Here is a 24,070-nt window from a genome sequence, read left to right as displayed (position 1 = left end):
GTCTGCATGGTACTGTGCTATATGGACTTACCTGCCAGGTTTCCTGTATGGTGCAGTGTCTTATTTGGCTTGGCCTATGAGCTAGACTTCTTGGCAAAATTAACTGAGACCCAGTGATGCAGGAATGGTTTGCACAAGCACATGATCTTGTGTATGCCTTGCTAGTTTGAAAATCTGTGCTGTTATCCTCTGCTGTCCCTCTTCTGTAGTTAGCAAAGAAACAGCCAGCCAGGGTCTACTTGCCCAATGAATGCACAGTGGCTAGAAGGGTTGTTTTTGTTTATTTTTTCTATAAAAAAAAGAGTGAAACTGGTGTGGTCAGTGAGATGGAGGCTAGAAGCAGTTGCAGCCTTTCCACTGCAGAAACCCAACTCAAGTCCGTCACTTACTTCCCTCAACCATGGGAAGTCATTCCTTCCTATGTGTCGGGCATAGTCCTGGGTTACTTGTAACTTGCTGTCTGCTAGAAGGGTAAATGGACACTTGTTCTTTAATTTCGTATGTGAAGGAGACAGCCTGGTCAAATCTTAGGCAGAACTTGATCCTACAGCAAGAGTATTTCTGCTGCTTTACCTCCTCCTAGCTTTAAAGTTCCTCTTAAAGAACAGGAAAATGGCCTACTAATGATGATTGTCAGCATAAAAGGAATGTTTGCTTTTTGTCTGCCAGTGATTCCAATAGGGTCAGACAGTTCCAGAATGTAGACCCCCACCCCCACCTCCCAATCTGGCAAGCGTGTTTTTGTACATTTTGGGTGAGAGGTAAGGATAGGGAGTCTGGGAAGGTGAGTACAAGTGCGATGGTGTCTACCCACTGGAATGTCAGTGTGCCATTTCCTCATGACTAGTAAGAACTGACATACTGTGAGTGTCTGGACCTGACCTTACAAAAGGCACTACTTTTCCTCAAGAAACTTTTTCCATTAATTCTTTATCACTAATCATTAATGATTCTAAAATCCAAATAATTTAACAAGTTTATTACAGTAGATCCTAAAAAGTGTAATTGTGCTTGATGTTGGGGAGTATAAATTCTCAGGGAGGGAATAATTCAGGATGAGGTACATTGTGCTAAGCAAACCTGTTTGCTGAAGTACGCTCATAGCATAGTTGGGAAGCAATGAAAATATATGTGGTCACACACCTGCATTCTTGGGACTGAATAGTTCCCTGGAGGGTGTGTAGCAACACAGGTAATTTACTGCTGGTAGCAACAAATGGTTTTCTGGAAGAACAAGTAGCCGATAAACTGGCTTAGAAAAGTAGCTCTGAGTCACAGAGTCTCCTGGGATGCTTTGGTGTTGACCATTGCTCAGAGAAGAGCTTGAAGGCAAACTACCAGCTGGAAGATGGTATGGAGGATTTTACTGTCGAAGAGCAGGCTGACTAAGTATGACAGCTGTGTTGTTGCCTTTGCAATGCTGTATACAGCTGCAGAAGGGAAACTTAGAGCTGACCCTCTGTATTGCTCGCTGATGGGACTGCCTTCATGTCCAGCTCTTTATATCCAGAGAAACATTTTGCAACCAATGCTGAAAGTGACCTACAGTGTGCATTGGCTGCACTATGACTAGTGCCCAGTGTTCTCAGCTTCCAGATAGCATTTTTCCCTTTTTAGTCCCAAGTGGGGGAGAAAATCTACACTTTCTTGCAGAGAACCGGGAGTCTTTACTAGCATCTCCTGCTGTGAGGAAAGGTGAGACTTTTAAGCAGCATGAGGAAAGACTAACAATAAACAGGCTCACTTCTGACGGTAAAACGGATGCTGTGTCTCAGGAGCATCCTGGACTTCAGAACAGTCCTGGCAGTGGTGTCGTAGAAGCCACGTGAATGTGAGCTCTTCCACTGTATGCAGGAATGTGTTCCTTTGGTATTAGCAACGATATGAAAATCTGATCCATTATGAACATGCTGATGTGGATAACTGAGTAGCCAGGCTCTGACAGCAAATTCTGCACTGTTTGTTTACAGCCTACAGCAGTGGCTTTGCTTCCTTTGTATTGTTTTCTTTATGTTGGACTTTTCTAGATTCTTGCACAGTTTTTTGGAGGCATCAGAGGCTAGAAGTGTTCTTTGGTTCTCAGATTGCAGGCAAGCTGTGCAGACCTGCAGAAGTGCCATTGCTTTGTTCCTCACACCTCAGCCAACCAAGCAGGTGATTGAGTGAGAAGCAGAGATAAGTGTGTCCTTCACAGCATTAGTGAAATCATGTTTGCCTCCACGTGCTTTAAATTTTCCCAACCACCCTCAATTATACATCAAAATGAAATAAAAATTCACAGTTGGCTGGATGCCCCTGCAGACCTGAGCTGGTTTTATGGTCACTATGGCCATATCGCATTAGTTACTCTTGGTTAACCCAGTCTGTGCTGGATTGAGCCCTATCCTTGTTTATCTGCATTCCCTACAGTGGATGAATGAGGAGGGGTTATTGTGTGTACAGAAGGTGCCAGACATCTTTTGTTGCACATTTATTTTCTCTTCTTGAGGAACTCACAGATGAAGTAGATGGTGACTTGACACTCAGAGTCATTCCACTCTCCTGTGCTGAGCATTTCCACACAGTCCTCTTGGCCTGTGGAGTCGTGAGGCTCCCCATCCTTCCAGTTACTGTAGTTTTGCAGCAGGCTGCTGTCTGCATATACAAACTGCCCTTCTTTTTCCATGTCATTTATCCCGATGAATGCTCGGAAAAGGCCACTTGAGGAGATGTAGTTAGCAAGAAGGGCGTTGGTTGCCTCATCTTTAGGCATGGCCAATGTTCCTCCTCTGTCCCTGCAGTGCATCACGGCTTCTCTGTAATTCTTCTCTTCTTTGACAATATAGTAGAATTTTTCATCCGTCTCCCTGATGCCTGCTATAACTTTAAAAGAGAAAAATAAATCTTTAATGGCATTTCAACAGTGACTGAAGGTTCTTCTGTTCCACCATGACTAGAAAATGGTTTTTACATTAGCATTAATAAAAGGAAGATAGGTAAATTGTTCCCACCACTGAATTTAGAGTGAACAATAAAGACATGATCGGAGACTGATGCTACCAGTAGGAATGACAAGAACCTTACACACATTCAGTCCTGAGTGGCATGTGTCCTCTGTGAATGTTTTCTACTGGACATCTGTGAAGTTACCAAATCAAGGCATGCTGAATGGACAAGTAGCAATGAATAACTCTGGATCACCCTGGTTGCTTTGTATACTATTGCCATATTGTGCTCTAGATTGTGAAAGAATGCTGTGAGATAGGAACATGGGGGAGTTGAATAGCTGGGGCCTTTTCGTTGTAGATGAAAGTCAAAGAGACTGCTAAAATAAGTTGTTTTAAATAGTGCCTGTTGTTCACAGCTGATGTAGCCACTAAGAGACACTGAATAGGAAGGAAAGTGTGGCTGCTCAGCAACTTTAAAAGACAGATCTCTCAGGCAGCAGATATCTTAGTGAATTAAGCAGTGCCAAGAAGCATTCCTGGATAGCTGGTTCTAGTTTGTCCCTGCTCTTGGATTGCTGGAGTAGTCCTAGTCACAGCTTTGGCTGCAGGCAAATAACAATCCCCGAGTTTTGGAGCTACTCCAGAAACAGTCGAGGAGTTAGCAGAGGACCAGTCAATTCTGTAGGATTTAGCAATACAGATGGGAGTGTGCCAGTTGCCCATAGAGCCAGAGAATGGCCTCAGACACATTTAATATCCAGATTAGACTGAGTCCAAGAAGTGGTTGTGGAGCCTTTCCAAAATCTCTGCTACAACAGGAAATGCTCTTCTTTCCTTTCAAGAGGGGCATTTTGCACTGTCCTGCTGTCAGCACTGCCTATAGACATGACTTGTTACAACCCATGTCTTTGGGGTGTTGTTATCTCTCTTATTACAGAGAAAGATTCTTTCAGTGAAGGGAGGCATGAGAGGAGCACCGTGAATGAATGCAGCAGCAGCAAGATGAAGAAGTTTCTAGTGCTTTTTCTGGCTCTGTGGATCAGATTGGCACAACATTTTCCCTTTTGTTGTGTGAATGGCCAGTGAGTCTGAGGGTGAGCAGGCTGAAAATGCTGAGGCAGTTAGCAAGCTGTGCCTTGTTCTGTCATGATTATTTCTGCTGTGCCATTGATCATTGTTGTACTGTAGTTGCTTTCACCAGCTGCTTATATTCTTACGGGTGCCAGACTTCCTTTTCTGTATGTTTTTGGAGTGCCTTGCACAGTGGGACCCTCTGTCTTGGCCTGTATGCTGCTGTAGAACAGCAGTAGGGGGAGAACAGCTGTGATAAATGTTGTAAGACCCAAATAAATCACATCAAATACATGATGATCCTTACCATTCTTTACAAACTTGATGGATGTGTTAAGCCGAGCAACATTGATATTCAGTTGTCCAACAACTCTCCGGTACCTTCCACAATCACAGACTGTGCCTGTTGCAATACAAAGGACAGAGAATTTATCTGTTCAGAAATATATATATATATATTGAAGAGAAAGGGTTTGCTATCTTCCTTCCACCCTTATCAGTGTAGCATTTACACATTCAGTGCCCTTCTTATTATCACGTCCATCTGACTGTGGATGTGTGGTTTACCCTGATGATCTCACAGTGTTACATCTGAATGATAAATGTATCCTTTTGCACCTTTGCATCCACTGACAGCAGCAATCCCCTAGACTTCTGATAGAAACAACTTCACCACTGTTTTCTCAGTAAAAGCTTATTTGAAGTAGGCATTGAGGTGGGATTGGAAAAGCCTTGTTGGATGGACCACGTTAGCTGAATGCAGCTGTGGTACAGCAGAAATAGTTGATGCCAACTCAAATAATCAGTAGCTGTCAAGCACCGAAGTCTAGGTTGTATTTTTGGCTTTTAAACTGAAATTTGACTTGATATAGGGTTTGTTTCTTCCTCTGTAATTCTCAGGAAGAAAACAAGTTGGTGATGGTTTCTCACTAAAGCCAATCTGATGAACAATATGGAATGCCTTAAAAATGAACACAGTTGGACACTGAAGGTGGGAAAACACCCATGGTTATTAGGACTGAGAAGAACCTTCTGGGTGATCAAATCTGAACTCTCCTCCTGTAAGCCAATGTGTTGCATTCATTTGACAACAAATTATGATATTTCTAAAATTACATACATTTTTGTCTCAGTGCTTCTAAGAGAAGACTATTAAAAGAGCTCATTCCTTTGGTATTCAGAAACTTTCCAGTTTTCAGTGTTAAACTTCTCCTTACCTGTTGATGCATTCAGTTTTATGTTATCAACCATTGCCCATTCATTTATATAGGTTCTCTCTATTCTGTGTAGCATCACCGTCACTCATGTCGCTAGCCTTATTTTGCTAAACAAAACTTTTCACACTCTTCCTGTTTGTTTCACCCATTCTGAAGTTTGTCTGTGGGCCTCAACATTTTGTAAATTCTAGACAAACCAACCCTGAAACAGAAAACCCAGCATAAGCAAACTCAAGCATTCTTCAGAGAAAGATGCCCAGCATACCTGCTTTTCCTTTTTTTCCAGACACCCCTGATATGCCTTTGGCTCCTTTGTCACCTGGATAAAGAGGAAAATATATTCTCAGATCTCATATGGTGCATATGTCAGGGGAGCATATCTGAAAAATCTGTTTAATAATATATTAGTGGTGTGCTTCTAATAGGAAGGCCTAATGTACTGTACTGGCCAATGCGCCAAGTCAAACAAGCCATGATTAATGAAAATAAGTGAGAACACTTTAATAACTAACTTGCCGATAACACAGGCATGTTGTGTGCTGCTGGTTCCTGGTACTGCTTTAAATATAAACTGCACCATGATCCCGAGAGGCTGCAAGCACTCAGGAATCTATGGCAGGTGAAACCTGGCCACTTGCTGCCTTGCAGGACCTTCCTGGGTTTGACAGCTTCATGTCAGGACAAGGCAACAGATGAGGCCGGTGGGTACTGAGGCTCAGAATTCATGTGTGCAACTGCTGTTTGTGGGCAGCAGTTAGCACCTGCACAAAATGAGGTCACTAGGGAGCAGTGTTTCATTTCAGATATAGTTTATGGAAAGATGATTTATTTTCCTCTTGCTTTCCTCTAGTTCTGTACATCATAAAAAAAATGGTGGAAATGCTTCTCCAAATGTCATGCTAATATCTAAATACAGGTGACCAGCCTGTTTTTTAATGATCTCAGCTATAATTTGACAGCTGTCAAAAGTCTCAGCTGTGCAACTCAGGAGCAGATGGACTTTGTCTGAAATTAATGTCAGCTCTTCTTTTATGAATTAAAACCTTCAGAAGCCAACTAATGTTAATACATGCTCTCCCTCGTTGATAGCTATGTTTTGATGTGATTATTCTTTTATATGGTCGTATTTTTTAAAGAAAGAAATCAGTAACTGACTGGCATTGCAGTTAGCATTGCTTGGCACCCTGCCCACTTATGTGCTGAAATTTCAGGGTTGCTTCCTTAAGAATTTGAATGTTTAATGGTAAGTGTAAAGAGTGACTTAGTGGCCTTTGCTTCTGCGCATGAAAAAGGAAATGAGAAAAAAAGACCCACGTACGAAGGGCCAATAAATTGTACAATCGGGTTGACAGACAGCTTGATTTAAAGGCTTAGAGCATTGGTTTACTTTCAGATAAACAATTTGTGGGATTCTTACATTCTAGTTTCCTTTGGTGATTGAAACCACCTTAGGAGATACAGCTATCTGTGTCTTTAGTTGTCTAGGTGTTTTGAAAATGAATCCCCTAGGCCAAATTCTTTTGTTCTTCTCTGATAGTGGGGTTGGCTGGAGGCCATCATAGGTTTATTAAAAGGCACTGGTGTGAGAAGCTCCCATGATAAGTTGTTCCACCCACTCACCTGCTTGGCTGGATCAATTGCTTGGTTAGAGACCACAGAGTTCCCCTTAGGATAGTAGATCCCTGGTGAGCTGCTAAGGCAGATCTCACTATGGCAGAAGTAATATTTCTTGTTCTTCAGCTCTAAAAGGAATACCTAATTTCTTCAGGATGCTAGAGCAATAATTTCATGGAATAATTACCCAAGTAGAGTTGGAGTCTACCTTCATTTGCGTGGAGTAGTTGTTCTTTGTTATGTAAATTCTCTCTTAAAACTCTTAAAATCCTCTCCTGACCTTGTTATCCTACACACTTCTTGCACAGTGCAGGTGTGGCATCCTGAGCAGCAGCAGGGTATTGGCTCAGGCCCTTCAACACTGGATACAGAGGCACAAATCTGGCTTTCTCTTTTTGAGGTAACAGAGGATTTGTGCTATTTATCACCAGGCCCAGATTTCCCCCTTTCTCTTCTATCATCTCCAAGGATTGATTTCTTAACCTATTGAGCAAACTATTTTTAGCCAAGTAAGCGATATATTGTATGTAGGAAACATAAATATTTCAGTTAGCTCTATTCACTGATCTTTCTGCATAATTTTCTTTGGAGAGCACCAGCTGCAGCCAGTATTTGATGATACTCCATACCTGGAACTCATACAAAACACATATTTACTTTGAAGAAAAAACACAAGAAAATTACCAAGTCGGGGCTTACCTTTTCCTCCAATCGGACCGATTTTCCCAAGCGTTCCCTGGTCACCGACATCCCCCACAGTTCCTTTGTTTCCTGAGAGAAGAAAAATGAGGAAGAGTACGGATGACTTCTGTCGTTCCTTCCCCGAAATGCAACCCCTCTACTGCTGCTGTTTTTTCTGAGCATGGCAAGTCCCTGTGTAAGACAGACACAGCAAACATGCTCGTGTGAGTATACACACGAACACATTGCAAGCTTTACAGCTTTAGCTTTTATTTAGACTTGCTTGTACCAACCTGGGCTGCTGAGGCTCTTCTGTTAGCCTCAGGGCTGCTGGCATCCCCACTCTTCTGGCAGGGAACAGCAAAGTGACTCCAGTGCCAGGAAAGCACTTAAACCAGGTCTGTTGTGGCTGCCTGCAGCTCAGATCACAGCTGCTGGGGGACCAGTAGGACTCTGCAAAGCAGCTTAGTAAAACTGCCTGTTCATCTGCCAGAAACTTCATATTTTCATATAGAAAATACAAACTAAAACTGCTAGTGAGTATTCAGATATTGATTTTACTTCACAACTAAACCGTACCATCAGCAAGTTGCTTGGGAAGTGTGTCTCTTTTCTGTTCCATTTTTTTAAAATTATTATTATTTTACTTTATTACTATTTCTCTACAGTAGACAAAAGCCTTTGCTTTGCTCTGGAGGTGAAGTTCTCATGGCTTTGCTGGGAATCCTTCTGGAAGCTGAAGTGCACCTGTAAGGACCTGCTGCTTGCACTGTGCTTGCTTCCCAGTCCTTGGAGCACCAAAATACTGGTTGCCTTTCTGACTGGCTAGCAGTGTAAGTTCTGAAGTAGCTGGTTGATAATAAGAGCGCAGCTTAGGAAATCTCACTTTTCACACTGAAGATAACATCACTAAGACGCTTCTTAAGGATTTGGCTGTTTTTTTTTTTTTACCTGATCTGCTTGAGTCTTACCTGATCTAATTAAAGTAAGATGCGAAGTCCTCTGAATGCATTTAAAAATGAAAAAGATTTTTATTATAATAGTAATAACAGGACAATTTTAAAGATTCTATATAAGTGACAACCTTACTCTTAGGATAGTAGACCACTGTCAAGGAGAAAATAATGTGGATATGCATTACCCGCATTACTGGCACCTTACGCTTTGGAGTTAATACATGCAAACAAGGCTGATGCTGTCTTGTCTGGTGGCGCAGAGTGCTGTGCTCAGGCAACTGAGAAGGTATGAGATTTATTTAAGAGAGCTGAGTCCTGAGACATCTCATGCTCTTTGCTCTCAGCTCTGATGCTCCTGCTTGATCAGAGGAACTGCGTTTCTCAGTGTGTGCCTCAGTTTGCTTTTCTGTAAAAGAGGGACAGCTGAGACTGAGTTTTGCTGAGCATCATGATTCAAAATTCACTTTCACCTGAAAGATCACTTCATAACGTAACAGTAATCTTCCTGATTATACGTATCATCTGGGAGGGTGTCAGTCTTCTGGATCTCACTCATGGTCGCCACTTGAGAAAGCAGCAGTCAATGTGCTGGTTTATTATGTGACTATTTACATTTATTGTCAGACTCTCATTATGTATTGGCAGGAATTGCACCAAGCTCTCAGAACATGGTTAGGTTCACTGATTAATGTTTGACAGGCATTGTGAAATCCACTGAGCAAAAGGAATGAAAAGCATTAAGTAGCACTGATCTTAAATGCAGTTGTACGTATTTCTTTACTGTGTGAGTGGTGAGGTGCTGGAACAGGCTGCCCAGAGAGGCTGTGGATGCTCAGTCCCTGGAGGTGTTCAAGGCCAGATTGGATGGGGCCCTGGGCGGCCTGGTCTAGTATTAAATGTGGAGGTTGGTGGCCCTGCCTGTGGCAAGGGGGGTTGGAGCTTCATGATCCTTGAGGTCCCTTCCAACATGGGCCATTCTGTGATTCTGTATTAATATTCATCTACCAATAATAGCCAACAAACCATCATAAATACCTTTAGGTCCTTTTGGTCCAACTTTTCCTTGTTTGCCCACTTCTCCTCTATCTCCTTTTTCACCATCATCCCCTTTCACAAACAAACAAACAAACAAACAAACACCAAAAACATAAAGTAAAACATCATTATACATTTCACCCAGTGTAGTAAATGCAGCAGTACATCCTCAGAAAGTCAAGTTTACAGTCACCCTTATTCAAAACTGATTTCTTTTTATTTCACATTGAAGGTGCAGTAGCCATGGGATACATTTCCAATGAAGAGCTGACAAATCTGACTATTAGGAAAAGCTAAAAATTTTCCCTTTTGGAGAAATTGTTCCAGTGTAGGAATTCTATAACACCAACTCCAACTCTTATTCTTCAAGGCCTAGTAACTGTAAAGCAGATAAATAAACAGGCGTTCACCTATTGGGAAATCTGGGAGAAATGCCAACGGAAGCAATTGGAGTTTATTAATTTTCCTCATGACTCTTGAGTTCAAGCTATTTAGATGCTATAGAAACAGAAAGAATGTAAATGTATTGCAATAGTTCTTTACATGGACATAGCATTTAGTACAGCAGAAGTCTTGCCTTCATTTTTTTGAGAGGTGGCATATGTTAATATAGCAAACATGTTTTACAGTTACTCCAAAATTTTATTTTGAATTAGTCACAGAGTATTTATAGGAGGAAAATTCACTGTGTTACAGTAGTGCAGAGATTTCCCCAAATGAGATCAAGGTCCTGTTACACGGATTACTGTGTATATCTGTAGAAATTATTGAGCAGCTTACAGTCTAAAAGAGCAAGACTGCAATGAGAAATGAGTAAAAAATATCATCTACTTTAACACTGCATATAGTTTTTTCTTGGGTTTATGCAGGAAAACAGAAAATGGGGATGATTTTTGTATCTTTGTATTCTTAGTTTTGATCCCAAGATCCCATCTTTCCTCTTTGCAGTATTACATGACAAGACCAATGACCTGTCTCATTGAGGACAGCGTCTCCAGCCCTAGCAGAAGGCTTTCGTGGAACTGAGTGTGTTGAGGGTGACTGTTCCCATGAGCAGTGTCATTAGGGTTTACCTGGCTGAAGGACTGCAGCCAGTCAACATGTGAAGAGCAACTGGTTATTCTACCCTGCAAAGATTAGTTCTGTGCCTTTTAACCCCATTTATATTTTTTGTCTCTATAGCATCCTGAGACAAAAAGGTCAAAGATTTAATTACGTGCTGGGGGAGAAAGTAGCTTCCCATGTTGCTTTCAGTTTGATTGCTTCATTGGGTACCCTCTCTCGTTGTTTTGTGAAAAACATCACCCACTCATTTTTCATTTACCTTGTGCTACTCTTGTAGCCAACAGGCAGCATGTCATGGGATGCTCCATGGGGTGATGAGAGATGAGAGGTAGTGGGTGTTAACATAGTACTAGGTCCTCTATGTGTTGGATATGGGGACTGGACTGAGTTTGTCCCTGTATGCCACAGAAAGCTTTAGTGTTGAGACCCTTTGGAGGAGATCAGGCTCACCCCATTAGTCAGGGTGTCCTAGGGGGTGGTGCAATGGTCCAAATAGAAGGTGATGCAAGGCTGAGCTGGGGGAGGAAATGCTCCTTAGAGGAAGGGACAGGGAAGACACATGGCATATTGTGTGCTGGTACACTTGGCTGCTTTGTTTTCAACACCAGCTGCCACAGGACAAAACTGGAAGGGAAAAGCTTATGAACAGCCAACAGGAGAATTTTTAAATGTCTTTTTATTCTTACTGATTCTTCAAAGATACTTGAGAAATCCATGTATATTTCCAAAAGCCAAGCTTCTTGAAGCTGTGATGAGGCTGTAAGTCTGAGCCTCAAGCTGATGGAAGGATGCCTGCTTGTACTGAGTTCTTGCCTAGAGGTCATCAAACAGCAGAGCCAGAGAATTTGCAGTTTAATTTTGCTGTTTACCTCAGTGTAAGCATCACTTACGATTGAGAAACTGAGCAATTGTCCTTTCCAAACCCAGCTATGAAGCCCTTGAGAAAACTGTAAGAGTCACTTCTCAGTAGGATAGAAATTCAGAAAAGATTCCCAGAGGCTGACAAAGACCTTGTAAAACATGGTTCCAGGAAAAGGTTAAGAGCTGATGTGATCATAGTCTGCAAACCCATGCAGGGGAGGAAATGTGTGATAATAGAAAGGAATCAGGGTGTGATTCAAAGACTGGAAAAGCTGGATGAATTCTGACTAGGAAGGTAACATGAGGTTATTTAGAAAGTGGGCCATGCTCTCCAACAGGGGAGGCACACCTAAGAGGCTTCACTTCCAGTCCTTACCTTGCAATGAATTCCCTTATGTACATGCAATATGCTGCAATTCTGGCTCTGGTTTAGAAACAGCCAAGAGAATTTCTTTGGCCTGTGTCATGTGGGAGAGCAAACCAGATTCTTGTGAACCTTTCAAATTCCACCTGTAACCCTGGCAGTCCTCACCACCTGTTAGCCCAGCGAATTACCTTCTGTATGTCTCACAGACTGCTCTGTTGGGTTAAGGACTCTGTTGAGACTGTTGTTTTCTACAGAAAAAAGCTTTTATTTATTTATTTATTTATTTATCTATTTATCTATCTATCTATTTATTTATTTATTAAGAAATATTGCTTAGACACTTAATCTTAGAGCCCTGGGAAGAAAGTCAATATACCAGCACAGAAGCTGTGATTACTTTTCAAATGTGTTTTCTTTCTATCTCAGCTACCATACAGAGCCAATAAAAGCTGCAGTGGCTTTTTTCTGAGGAACTTTGGAGCAAGTTTTGCACACATGAGGCTGCCAGAGATGAAGTTCGGTTCTTGCTTGTCAATCATTAGACTGAGAGCTGGCAAGTTAAAGGGGTAAAAGGTGTGGGAAAGTTTGCTCTGGACACTTGGGGAAATTACGAGGTCCTAGTTTTTGCTCAAGCCATGAGAAAACCTAAGGAACAGGGCAGGAGGATCTGTCACCTGTTTCATCTTTGCATAAAGTGGCGTACCGTGCTCTGCCTTAGTTCCCATACTCTGGAAATGGAAATAAGATGAATTTGCCTGTCTGTAAGAGAAGGACAATTCTGCTTTTCCTCCAAAATCACATCTGAGTATGGATAGGCAAGTATAGAAGCCAACAGTATTAATGAGTGGTACCATTTCATTGTTAATTTAATAATGAATTAAACCAAATGCTTGATAATATGGTGTTACAATTATCAATCCATTGTGCCCAATTGTAGGTATTGTGTGATGTCAAATTTTGGCAAGAAATGTGAATTCTTGGGTTATGCTCCCCCCTTGTGGTTCTGCTGTGATTTGCAAGGAGAGAGGAGAAACTGTGAAAGATTGGTTGACCTTGTTTTGAACGGGGTTGAGTTGGCTTTCTCTCTAATTTCTAATAAGTATCGTTCCTTTCCTTCTTGGACTTCATGTGGACAGCATTTCACTGTAGTAGACACTTTTTTAGGTTTTTTATTTTTTTTTTTAATTTGACAGAATTCCAAATCTGTGCTCTGGTCAGAGTGTTTGAATTGTTGTACTGCTGTGCTTTGTGCTCTGTGACTTGTCTTACAGGGAAAAAAAAGTTCTGATCCTCATATGTTTTAATCTATGCCTGGAATTTAAATTTTCCTTTGTGCTGCTGTACATTTGGAGAAGTATCAGGTTACGTTTTAATCCAGTTAGCAAATTGTAACCTTAAAACTGTTGCTGCAAGGATCTCAGATAATGCATTACATTAGCACCTGAAGCATGGAGGGAGCACCTGTAGCAAACAGGTGAAGCAAGACCATCACTCTTCTTTGTTCATATTCCTGCGAGCTGGTTAACTTCTATGTCACAGATTTTAAACATCATAGAATCATTGAATCATAGAATCACAGAATTCTTAGAGTTGGAAGGAACATTTAAAGGTCATGTAGTCCAACTCTCCTGCAATGAACAGGGACATGCACAGCTAGATCAGGTTGCTCAGAGCTCCATCCAGCATGACCTTGAAAGTCTCAAGGGATGAGGCTTCCACCATCTCTCTGGACAACTTGTTCCACTGCTTCACCGCCCTCACTGTAAAAGACACTTTTCCTTATATCTAACCTAAATCTAACCTCTTTAAGCTTGAAACCCTTGTTCTATGACACAGACACTGCTAAAGAGTCTGCCCCCTTCTTTCCTGTAGATCCCCTTTAGATACTGAAAGGTTTCTCTCAGGTCTCCCTGGAGCCTTCTCCAAGCTGAACATCCCCAGCTCTCTTAGCCTATCCTCATAGGAGAGGTGTTCCATCCCTTGGATCATTTTTGTCGCCCTCTTCTCGATGCGTTCCAACAGGTCTATGTGTCTCCTGTACTGAGGACTCCACATCTCACATGCAGTACTCCAGGTGAGGCATCACCAACACAGAGCAGAGGGGCAGGATCACCTCCCTTGCCCTGCTGGCCACGTTTCTTTTGATGCAGCCCCAGATACAGTTGGCTTTTTTGGGCTGCAAGAGCACATTACTGTCTCATGTCCAGCTTGCCATGCACCATTACCCCCAGATCCTTTTCCTTTTTGACATTGTTGTGCTCTATCCTCAAATAAGTCTTTTGTTGTCTGATTTGTACTCGCAAATGGAGGAAGTATTCAGGTTAAACAGTTCACTTATGTTTATGTGGATGCAGCCCCATGACAGCATGACTGCAATTCTGCAGGCTGTGTGGGGTCTAAAGCTGGAACTGCTGAGCTGGAATCAGGCTTGTCTCCGGGAGCACACAAAACCCTCCAGCTGGATTTAACTGAGAGTTTTCCATGTGTGCTGACAAATCACAGCCTGAGTTAGCTGCAGTTCTTCATTCCTGACCAAAAATACTCCATAGATGCTAGTGTTCTCTAAGCCTTTCTTTTACAGTGAATCAATTAAAATGCATCCTGTGAAGCAGAAAGACCAAGAAGACTGTATGGGTCTGTCTTAGGTTTAGTGTCCTATTCTTTGCCACTATCTGAACTCATTTAGCACACATCACAGTCCCTGGTACCTACCTCCATGCTCCAGGGCATAACTACCTTGTAAAATGACAGAAAATCCTCTTTTGGTAGGCTAAAGCCCAAATCTGAAAAAAGTAGAGAAGTCTTGAGTCATGACTGATATGCTGCAGGGAGAGAGTGTGGTTAACCTTGTTTTTTTTTTTTTTTGGACATGGTGCTTTGCACTACTTGCCTTGGATGCATTTAGCATTTCTAGGCAATGAGTCCCCACCACAGAGGCTTTATACACAGTATGCCATGTGGCTGTACCCTGTGATCACGTTACAAGCTCTGCTGTTCTCCGTGGTTCATGCCTGGAGTCCTGCTACAGGCACGGGGCCCCTCTCCTTTTCTGCAGACACTGTGGGGAGGTGAGGTGATGCCACTGCGCTGAATGTTAAAATAAAGGAATAATGACCTGTATAATTCTGAAGCTTTGAAGCTTTTCCAGGATTAACTGACTGCCTTGGGAAAGCTTTGCACTCACTAAGCTTCTGCAGCACCTGCATGCGTACAATCCATTTGAGAGGTTTGGTCACCAGAGGGAGTCACCGACTCTAAGAAATAAACAAATAAAATAGTTTGTCTTTCCATTGCATAAGTGTGTCATAGCTACGTCAATGGAAAGCCTCAAGATTTCCTCTAATTTCACTTTCAGTGTCCTTTAGATCTTTAGCAAATTTCCCGTAGCTGTGGGGATTCCTGTTTCCAAGCTATATATGACAAGTGAGGACAGGATTTCTTGTGCTGTCTTGGAACTAAATGAAGTCATCTGTCTGGAGTTGATTCAACACAATGTCCCTGCCTCATTCCTCTTCCCACCAGCCCTCAGCACTGACCTGCATATTTCCCTCCCACTCTGTCTGATTTTGAGCACTCATCTCACCCTGCATTTAATGAATTATGAAAATGAGAAGGGAAACACTAATAATGCTTATCATACCCATTTTTAGTGAGCTGAATTAGCTCAGTGAGAAGTCTCATGAATAAACAGTTGAGCCAGTACAAGGGGAAGGTAGAACCCTATGGTCAGAGTGATGGCTCTCCCTTTTTGGAAAAGAACCTGACTGCCTCATCCAGCTATAGGGCGTCACTTCAGTTGCAGCCGCTCTTCCTCATGCCCTGCAGGAAACATGTAGTGCTGCACTGGTACCACTGGTTTGTACCAGGAGAAATATAAGTGTTTTGCTCACGGGTTCTTATCTTTTTTCACTCATCTCCGTTAGAGAACGGAGACTCAGTCACTTTTCCTGCTGAAGTGGAAAGAATCTCGAGAATAAATTGGATTCTCTGCTCACTTTTCTGTTTTCTGCTTCTAAACATCCATTGACTTCACTTGAAATAGCCCCTCATTCTATTGCATTTCATGAGTCAGAATCAAATTCTTAGTAGGGTCAGTGGAGCTCTGCTGACTTGTATTACTTGAAACTGTGGGCCTTTGTGCATGAACAGGATATATATTGTGTCCCTAATAGCACAGTAATAATTTGTATTATTTCCGATACTCCTTTCACTTGATTTGTCCCAGTTTAAGGTTCCAAACCGGACCTCCCACCGTTATGATGTGATCTCAAAGACCCATAGGCTACAATGGTCTGAATGAGGAATCAAACCTACACTGGTAAGAAATACAAACCCAGTATATTTTGAATTTGCATTTAAGTGCCCTCCTGCATGCTTTGTAGCTCAGGCTGAAAAACTTAAGAAGCTTAGCATGTGCTAAAATATTTGAAGGTAAAAATGTGTAAAAAATAGAATTATGTGTTGATTATGAGCTGCTTTTCAGATCAAACATGAGGCGCTAAGAGGGAAGCTTAGTTATAGGTTTGAGCAGCCTATAGGATGTGGTAAGGCGTTTCTTATTTTTGGAAGGAAATGTGGATAGCAGCATATCTGGTTTCTGAGAGAGTTTTAGGTTTTCCAGGAGTGGAATTGCATAAGAACAATTAAAGCTAAGAGATGAACAGCTATACAGGAGACCACAGTAAATGCTATTTTGAGGTGCTAGCCAATGTCATAGAGTTTATAAGCACCATTTGTCAAAAATAATAGTAAGGAAACACTTTACATCTGAATTGCTATGGGAAACTCTTTGTATTCTTCAGTATTCATCTCATTCCAGTTTTTCGACTTGGATCTTACTCAAGGCCTTTGAAGTCCTGTGTCTGGATTTCAAAGGAAATGAGCTGGGACGTGGGACAGATAGCAAGATCTAGAGTCAAACTTCAGGAACACTGAGCTCCCACAAGTCCACGTGAAATCAACTGCAGTCTCCGTTCCACACTTGTGTAAAGCCATCCCTATTCTTCTTCTACCCCTGTTCCTACTTTTGATGAGAGTTTAGGAGTTGAAGTTTTAGCCTTGGCATTTTTCTTCACAATATTGTTGATGACTCATTTATTGTGGCCAAAGCATGGACCAACAACTGGTGCTTTTTCTCTCATAGCATTAACTGCTGCTTCCCCACAGTTCCTCTCAAAGCAGCAGCCACCAGCCTATTTTGAGGCTTGGGAGGCTACAGGGCCATGACTACCTTGCTAGTCTAAGCAATTGGCTTCCCTGAAACATTCATTGCTTTATTTATGCTATATCTGGTTTTGTGTGAATCCAAGAAGTTAATGAGTGCAGAATTTGGTCATTATTGTCCTACTTAATCTACTGTGAATAAGCATTACCTACCTTATATTTTCAGAGATCTTACACCAAACCATTCCAGCTAAATCCAAGTCATTCATAAACATCTCAGGTCAAACACCAAAATCAGTTACAAGTACTGAAAATGTATTTGTACATTTTGCTTCTCTTTTTTTGTATTTTAATAAGGGTTTAAGAAATTGCTTCTCAGATTTCTGTTTTTAGCTCCTGTACCAGCCAGTTTGTGACATACCTCAACAGCTTTTTCGTGAAGGCAGGACAAGACAGCCATTGCACTGGGGCTACATTCATTGAAATAATTCTCTTTTTGAGACCTTTGAGCATTGCATAGAAAAGGAGACTGGAAGAGAAGTAACAGCTTTTCCTTTTTTTTAAGTTTTTTTTCTCTTCTTTTTTTTTTTTTCTTTCTTTTTCTGGGTTGAAAATATATAAATTTTCTTTCCATAATTCTGTCAAAACAGTTTTCATTTTCCTTTGCTTTCAACTTGACGGCAAAGCAGCAGATGTAGGGGACTGAGAGGGCTGGTTTTGTATCACACTTCACCAGCAGAGGTCAGGCTGAAACTCCTATTCATTTCTGATTCTGACCTGTTTTGTTCAGATAGACTTTCATCGTAGTAACTCAAAGTGCAAAAGACTTAAAGGACGTCTACTGCCTTCCTTCTGTTCCTGGGAGATTGTATCCTTCCAGAGTATTTTCTAGCTGTGTGTTTTCTGGTTCTGCTGGTTCTCTTCAGGAGCGCGAGAGTGCAGCACAATAGGTATGAAGACTTTCCTGATAATCAATCCGGAATTACCCTTTCTTTTCATCTCATCGCTCATATCATACTTCCCATGTGACACCCCAAGTCTAAGCATAAAAAAGGGTATATTTCTGAAGGGGAAGAATTTGTCTTACACAAATTAACCTGGACAAGTTACAAGCAGCTTGTACAAGCAGCAGCTGTTTTTCAGGACACCGAACAGGTGATCTGTAGGGTGAGAATGCAGAAATGTCAAGTGCTTGGTCTTGTAGCAACTGTGAATGCCTAGATGATGAAGTGAGTAATGAAACCTTTAACGGTACAAGAAACAAAGGGTGACAAGTTCAGAATCTCTACAAATATTCTCACTTCTCCCTCAGCCTTCTCACCTCCCTTGCAGTGTGATAGGTAAAGCAGCACTGCTGCTGTGTAGTACCAAGGCCAATCTCACTCATAGCCTAATCTAGCTTAATGAAGCTACCACAGCCTTGCAAAGCTATTCAAAACTCTTTAGTTCTTTACAGTTCTAGGTGCTTAGTTCCATTAGATACTAATGCCATGTAGAAGGAAGTTGCTGCAACAGCAACCTGGCTTGTAGTGGTAGGAGAAGCTGATCAATGTACTATGGAAGCTCAGCATCTCTATCTTGTGAGAACACCACTGTGTTCCACCATAGCTGAAGACCCTGAGCAAAGTAGAGGCAAATGGTTAACAAAGGAGCATAATAAATAGAGCACAGAAAATAAACCTTACAGCAATGGAAGTCAGAGGTTTGTCCATTGTCAGGGTTTAACTATCGTCTTAGCAGCAAAGTGTTGCCTGTGGCTGTTGTGTGGTCCTAGGCTTGGATCCTGTGTTCTGAGTCCTTAGGCACAAGACAGTTAGAGGAAAACTGGATCAGAACAGACTTTCTTCTGTCATATTAGGTCAACGTGTATCATCATCAACTACAGGGAATGCCTGAGGAATAGCAGGGTAGTCACACACCTAGCCTGCTCAATCTGTAGTTGCCCAGATGACTGGCAGTCAATCAGTCTGCCATTGAGAGATGCTTATAGCTGCCTTGGATGAGCTCAGATCTGGTAGGGACTGAAATGAGGCTATAGGATCATATCACATTAACTTCTGATGATCTGCAGTGGATTTGAGCCAGTAATTTAGAGTTGATTTGCTCAACACTTTTAACAGTCATAGATCTTGGCTATGGTAATGTAATTTTAGAGTGATAGTGAGGACCCTGCCAATAGATGTTTGGCTCCTCTTGTATCTTATTATCAGCCAGGAAGCAGTAGAACTGATAATGGCTAAATCCTGATTTTCTCAGTATCACACTTGCAGAGAATCATATCTAACCTTTAAATGCTCTCTGTCACAGCTAGACCAGAGAAACCAACTGGAATCCCACTACTCTCACATTGTCCAAAGACCAAGTCATTAGCCGTGTGACTTGTTAAACACAATTCTGTCAAACTTTGTTCTTCAGCCTCACATTACTCATATATTAATTAAACAAACTTCTACTTGCTCCCTTCGGGATCATTACATCTCTCTGCATTTATGCTGTGGCAGCAAAAGCTAAAGCTTGAATTGTAATCATAAAGAAATTAACTTGCTGATTAAAAATAGTCCTTTAAGCAACATGCATTTGAATAATCCATCATAAAAACAAATTAGTCTGGAGCAATACTTTTGACTTGATAATCTTTTTTCTGCTTAAAATTTAAATCAGTTGCATTTTTTCTCTTATTCTGATGCCTATAGAAAAATACAATGAATTGCTAAAAGAAGGCAATAGTTCAAACTGCAATTGCTGTAGTGTTGAGTATAGATTTTAGATCTGTCGCTGCAAGATAGATTTGTATGTCATAGTCCTAATTTTCAGCTGTGGTGCCTTCAGGCAACTGCACTGACATTAGATACATTATACAAAATGCAAGTTAATGCAGAAAATTTGCTTTTATATATTTGCAAAGAATTTTGAAGATAAAAGAAATGCACACACCAGAGCTGATCGAGTTTTTCTTGAGGTCTGTAGTGAAGGTCCTGTTTAATTCAACAGGAGCTGCTGGATCAGGTCTGAATGAATGCAGCAGAACTCTGCTTACAGGTAAGCACTTGGAAATAATGTCATTACAGTCATTTTAAATTTTGCACTTCTCTCTCCAACTATATGCAGAGTGAGCTATTAACAGTTCAGAATAGGTGCTTTCTTTCAGACAAAGTTCCTCAATTTATGGCTACTAACAGTACTGGTTGTGTGAGGAATACAAGAAGTAAGAGAAGATTTATGTGGCTGGAGAAAATTGAAAAAAGACGCATTTAATTTATATGAAAATACGTGAGAATATGTAACTGAAGAAGAAAACAAATTCAAATCTCCTTGCTCTGCCATTTTCCCCCGTTAGAGTTTCACTTTTCTAGATGTTTTTACAGACAGCAGTCCGAGATCTTTCATCCACATCCCATACTGCAAGCCCTCCACATTTCTCTTTTCAAAAAAACAGCCTCTATCACTATTGGTCTCAGCATTAGTAACCTGATTTTCCTCACCTTTTGGTCCAGGTAAAATAGTGTGTGACGAGCAGACATCTGTTGTAGGTCGATTATCAACATCAAAACCAAAAATCTGAACTTGGAAGATGAAAAGCACTACTAGGGTCCCATATTTCCTTAGCTGTTGTTCTTTCTTTCTGCTCATCCTTGCAGCTTCTCAGGAAATGCCTTTCGTTGTTACAGTCTTAACAAATGCAGCTGAATCAAAAATAAATGCTCTGCTAACTAAAGCAGTGCAAAGATTGAGAGCTACATGCAAGAACAGCTAAATAAAGTGAAGAAAGGAGTTTGATGATGCTGTAGTTATTTCTGTCCTGCACATTATCCAGGATATTTATTTTACACTGACAGCTGTTTATTCCAATTTATCTCTTATCTGTGAGAAGTTTAGCTGTTTTTGCCTTGGAAAATTTCTTCAATATGTGGGGATAATCTCTTTTATCATTCGTTTTTCTTTTTGGCACTGATTCTTTATACCCAGCTTTTCACTCAAGAGACAAAAGACTGTGGTATTTTATCCAAGTGGATACTAATTAGTAATAGGACACTTGTAGCTGTTTTTTTGCTGTAAAAATAATTCAGATTCCTTATAACGAGTGAAGAGACTCCCATGAGAGCTTTCTGCCAAGGAGATCTTTAGGGATGATGGACTAGCTCCGAGGCTGCTGTGGGTGGATGTCTCTGGTGCAGTTTGCTTTTGGATGTCATCTACCAGAAGCCAGCATATGAGGGATGAAAGTTTGATGTTAACAAGGATTTTTGAGCCAGAAACCCACAAACGATGGTTTTATGTTTACCAATTTTTCCACAATGTTTTCTCTAAGTCCAAATTCTGTTATTAGACGCAGTACTGAAGGACAAACTACAGCGTTAAATCCAGAGTAGGGTGAGATTGAATGAGTGCAGAATGTCCTCCCATACCATCTTTCCCCTCTACTCACAAACTAGAAGAGACCATATATCAGGATAATGGTATAGCACATGCCTCAAGGCCATACTGTCTTTGCTTTTTTTCCTGGGTTGCCATGGAAGATGTCACTGTTTCAAATCTGCATAAGTTAGCTGTCAATTTTTCAGCAGGATGCTGGGATTTTGAAAATAGGTGTAGGAGCCCTCAAGCATAGAGGAATGGGTAGCATGCAACACCAATAGGTATAATTTTGGAAGGAACTTTCACAGCTATCCATCCATCCTCCTAGAGCAGCCTTCAGCTTTCTTTTAGTAAGAACACAGTAACAAGGAAGCATAAAAGAGGAGATGACTGTTTATAATCTGTCCAGGAGTTTCATTAACTTCTGATTTCTTACACAATGAAGCAGAGCACCTCTTTAGTACTTTAGTACTATTAGCGTGTGTATTTGCTTTCCATCTCAGATAAAAAATGTATTTCCTGTAATAATAGCTTTTGAGATGCCTTCCTCATTATTTTAGACAATATTAGTTCCTTAGTTTCACACATTAGTCTTTCAGTGGACAGAAAAAGTAGCAATACTGGTGTGAAAGTGGCTAACTTTTCTTTAAGGTATTGCAGAAAGGCTTTGATTTCAAGCTCTTATGTGGGATGAAATTTGGCCAGAGCCCAAGGAAGGGTCAAGAAGCTCCTCTCCCTCTTTCTTTCTGGTCAGAGACTGTTTCACTTTTCAAAACTCTTTTGTTAAACTATGTACAGTACTTTTCATAAATAAATAGTGGTCTCATCCATAAAGAATGTAATCTAACTAACACCTTCAAATGTGGCCTTCATAACAGACACCATAGCTAGAGAAGTGAATGCTGGGATTAGAGATGGATAGAGCTGTACCAAGAATAAACTTGTTCCTCTGTGATTTGCACTGGGCACTGTGCCTCTGACTTGTACACTGTAAATCTGCTTTATTTATCTTCTTCTTCTCTTCACTTTCCATTTTGTGACCAGAAGGTCAATGTAAGAGCAAGAATAGAGAGTGTAGGAGTGGGAAGCTAGTGTACTTAGCTTTGGAGGAGGCATTTTGGGAAATGTTGCCAAAATGACGTGAATGATGCTATCTGTTCCACAAAACTGTGAGACTTGCAGAGAATTTTTTGTTATATATCAGTGATAAAGGGGGGTATATTTAAGTAAGGGAGGAAACTAGTCATTTAACCAGTTAAATTACTGACTGGAACAAAACAGATAGCTTTTTTTTGATACTACACTGTTAACAATCATTTTCGAATGTTCTCATTTCACATTAGAAATAAAATCAAATCCCTACAATTTTTTTCCTCCATGAAATTCACAGAAACTCTAAATACATAGCTAGTAATAAAATTTAATATATACAAGAACTACTTAAAATGTAGGAGATCCAATTTTTTTTCTCTCCATAATTCAAACTAGTTTTTTACAGCCTTAAGGATATATAGCCTTATTACTGGGCTGTTTGATAATCAGTTATGTCTTCCTGTATGTTGGACCAGAAATCCTATCCTGAGGCTAGGAAATCGGCCTTAACAGGAAATCCATCACAACATAATGCTAGCACAAAAGCTTGGATTTTGGCAAATCAATATTTATCAAACCAGTTTCATCGAAAAATCCTCAAGCAGCCTCAGCGCTGATGGAGATTTAATGAGGCACACTGCCTATTGTGCATGTTAATTCTTATTGAATCAGGCTTTAGGAAGTGTCTGTAGGCAGGAGAGAAAAACAAACTAGGCAGTGTTGTCCAGACATAAAAGACATAAAACAAACATTTCCTAAGGCGTAAATGTTTTACAAGAACCTTCAGAAGGCAGAAAGGAAAATCCTGAATGATTCTGTTGCTTTGAGTCGTGCAGCAAATGGGTAACCTTTATTCCTCCTTGGATCTCAAGTACTTCTGTGGTAGGTTGTTTTGCCTCCACTTGGATATTCAGATACTAGTTGTTAAACTACAGTAGATAGAAGGAGTACAGACAACATCCTGAAATGGTGTTCATCAAAAGACGTCCAGATCTACAGCAAATTTTAATAATTCCTACAGTCCCAGACTCTATGTCACTGAACTCCATGTTAATACATGCTGCCTATTACCATGGGTTGATCCAATCAGAAGTGCTGGAAGTCACGCTGGCATCCTTTCTACCCCCAATATAGTAGTAAGGAGAACTTTTCTGTTCCTCACTATATTGAATAATCCTGGGGGTGTCTGAAGTAAAAGAAAAAAAGGATAACATTTCTCTGCTTTGGGTTCCTACGTGGCTTTTTGTTCTCCTTGTATGATTAACAGATCATGATGATTCGGACTGTATCAGGAAGTCATAGTAGATGCATCAATCATGATGGCAAAGCTTAGAGAGAATGAAAGAGGAAAAGCAGTACCATGTAGTTTGCCAAATGTAGGGAGAAAAGTAAACCTAAGGCTATTTTATAAACTATCAGTTTTAGTTTGATACCATGCACTGTCTCCTTGATCCCGTAAATACACACTTCACCACTGTTATTCCTCTGAATAAGACATAAGCAATGACTGGACCTTAATGTGCTGTCAAATGGCTACCAAAAAGAGCCGAACAAAGACAATCATTCTCCAAAATCTCCTTGCTTCTATGTTCAGTAAACAGAGCTGAAAGGACAGTAATGAGTTGGAGCAATTTTTCTTGAATATTTGAGGTGCTTTGTTAGCAC

At 40.9% G+C, this 24,070-nt stretch overlaps 1 protein-coding gene across 1 annotated transcript; it reads right to left on the bottom strand.

Moving 5' to 3' along the window:
• Positions 1–958: 958 nt before the first annotated feature.
• Positions 959–20,764, bottom strand: COLEC10 (collectin subfamily member 10). Its single transcript, XM_003205244.4, has 6 exons — positions 20,440–20,764; positions 9,502–9,573; positions 7,529–7,600; positions 5,481–5,534; positions 4,306–4,401; positions 959–2,862 (listed from the first exon to the last, which is right to left on the bottom strand). The coding sequence occupies exons 1-6, from the start codon at positions 20,585–20,587 to the stop codon at positions 2,471–2,473; spliced, it is 834 nt and encodes a 277-aa protein (XP_003205292.1). The 5' UTR covers positions 20,588–20,764; the 3' UTR covers positions 959–2,470.
• Positions 20,765–24,070: the final 3,306 nt, after the last annotated feature.

The sequence above is a fragment of the Meleagris gallopavo genome, chromosome 3 (genome assembly GCF_000146605.3).
Source record: "Meleagris gallopavo isolate NT-WF06-2002-E0010 breed Aviagen turkey brand Nicholas breeding stock chromosome 3, Turkey_5.1, whole genome shotgun sequence".
NCBI classification, from domain to species: Eukaryota; Metazoa; Chordata; class Aves; order Galliformes; family Phasianidae; genus Meleagris; species Meleagris gallopavo.
Note: the sequence above shows the minus strand (reverse complement) of the source record. Positions and strands in the feature narration are given on the sequence as shown.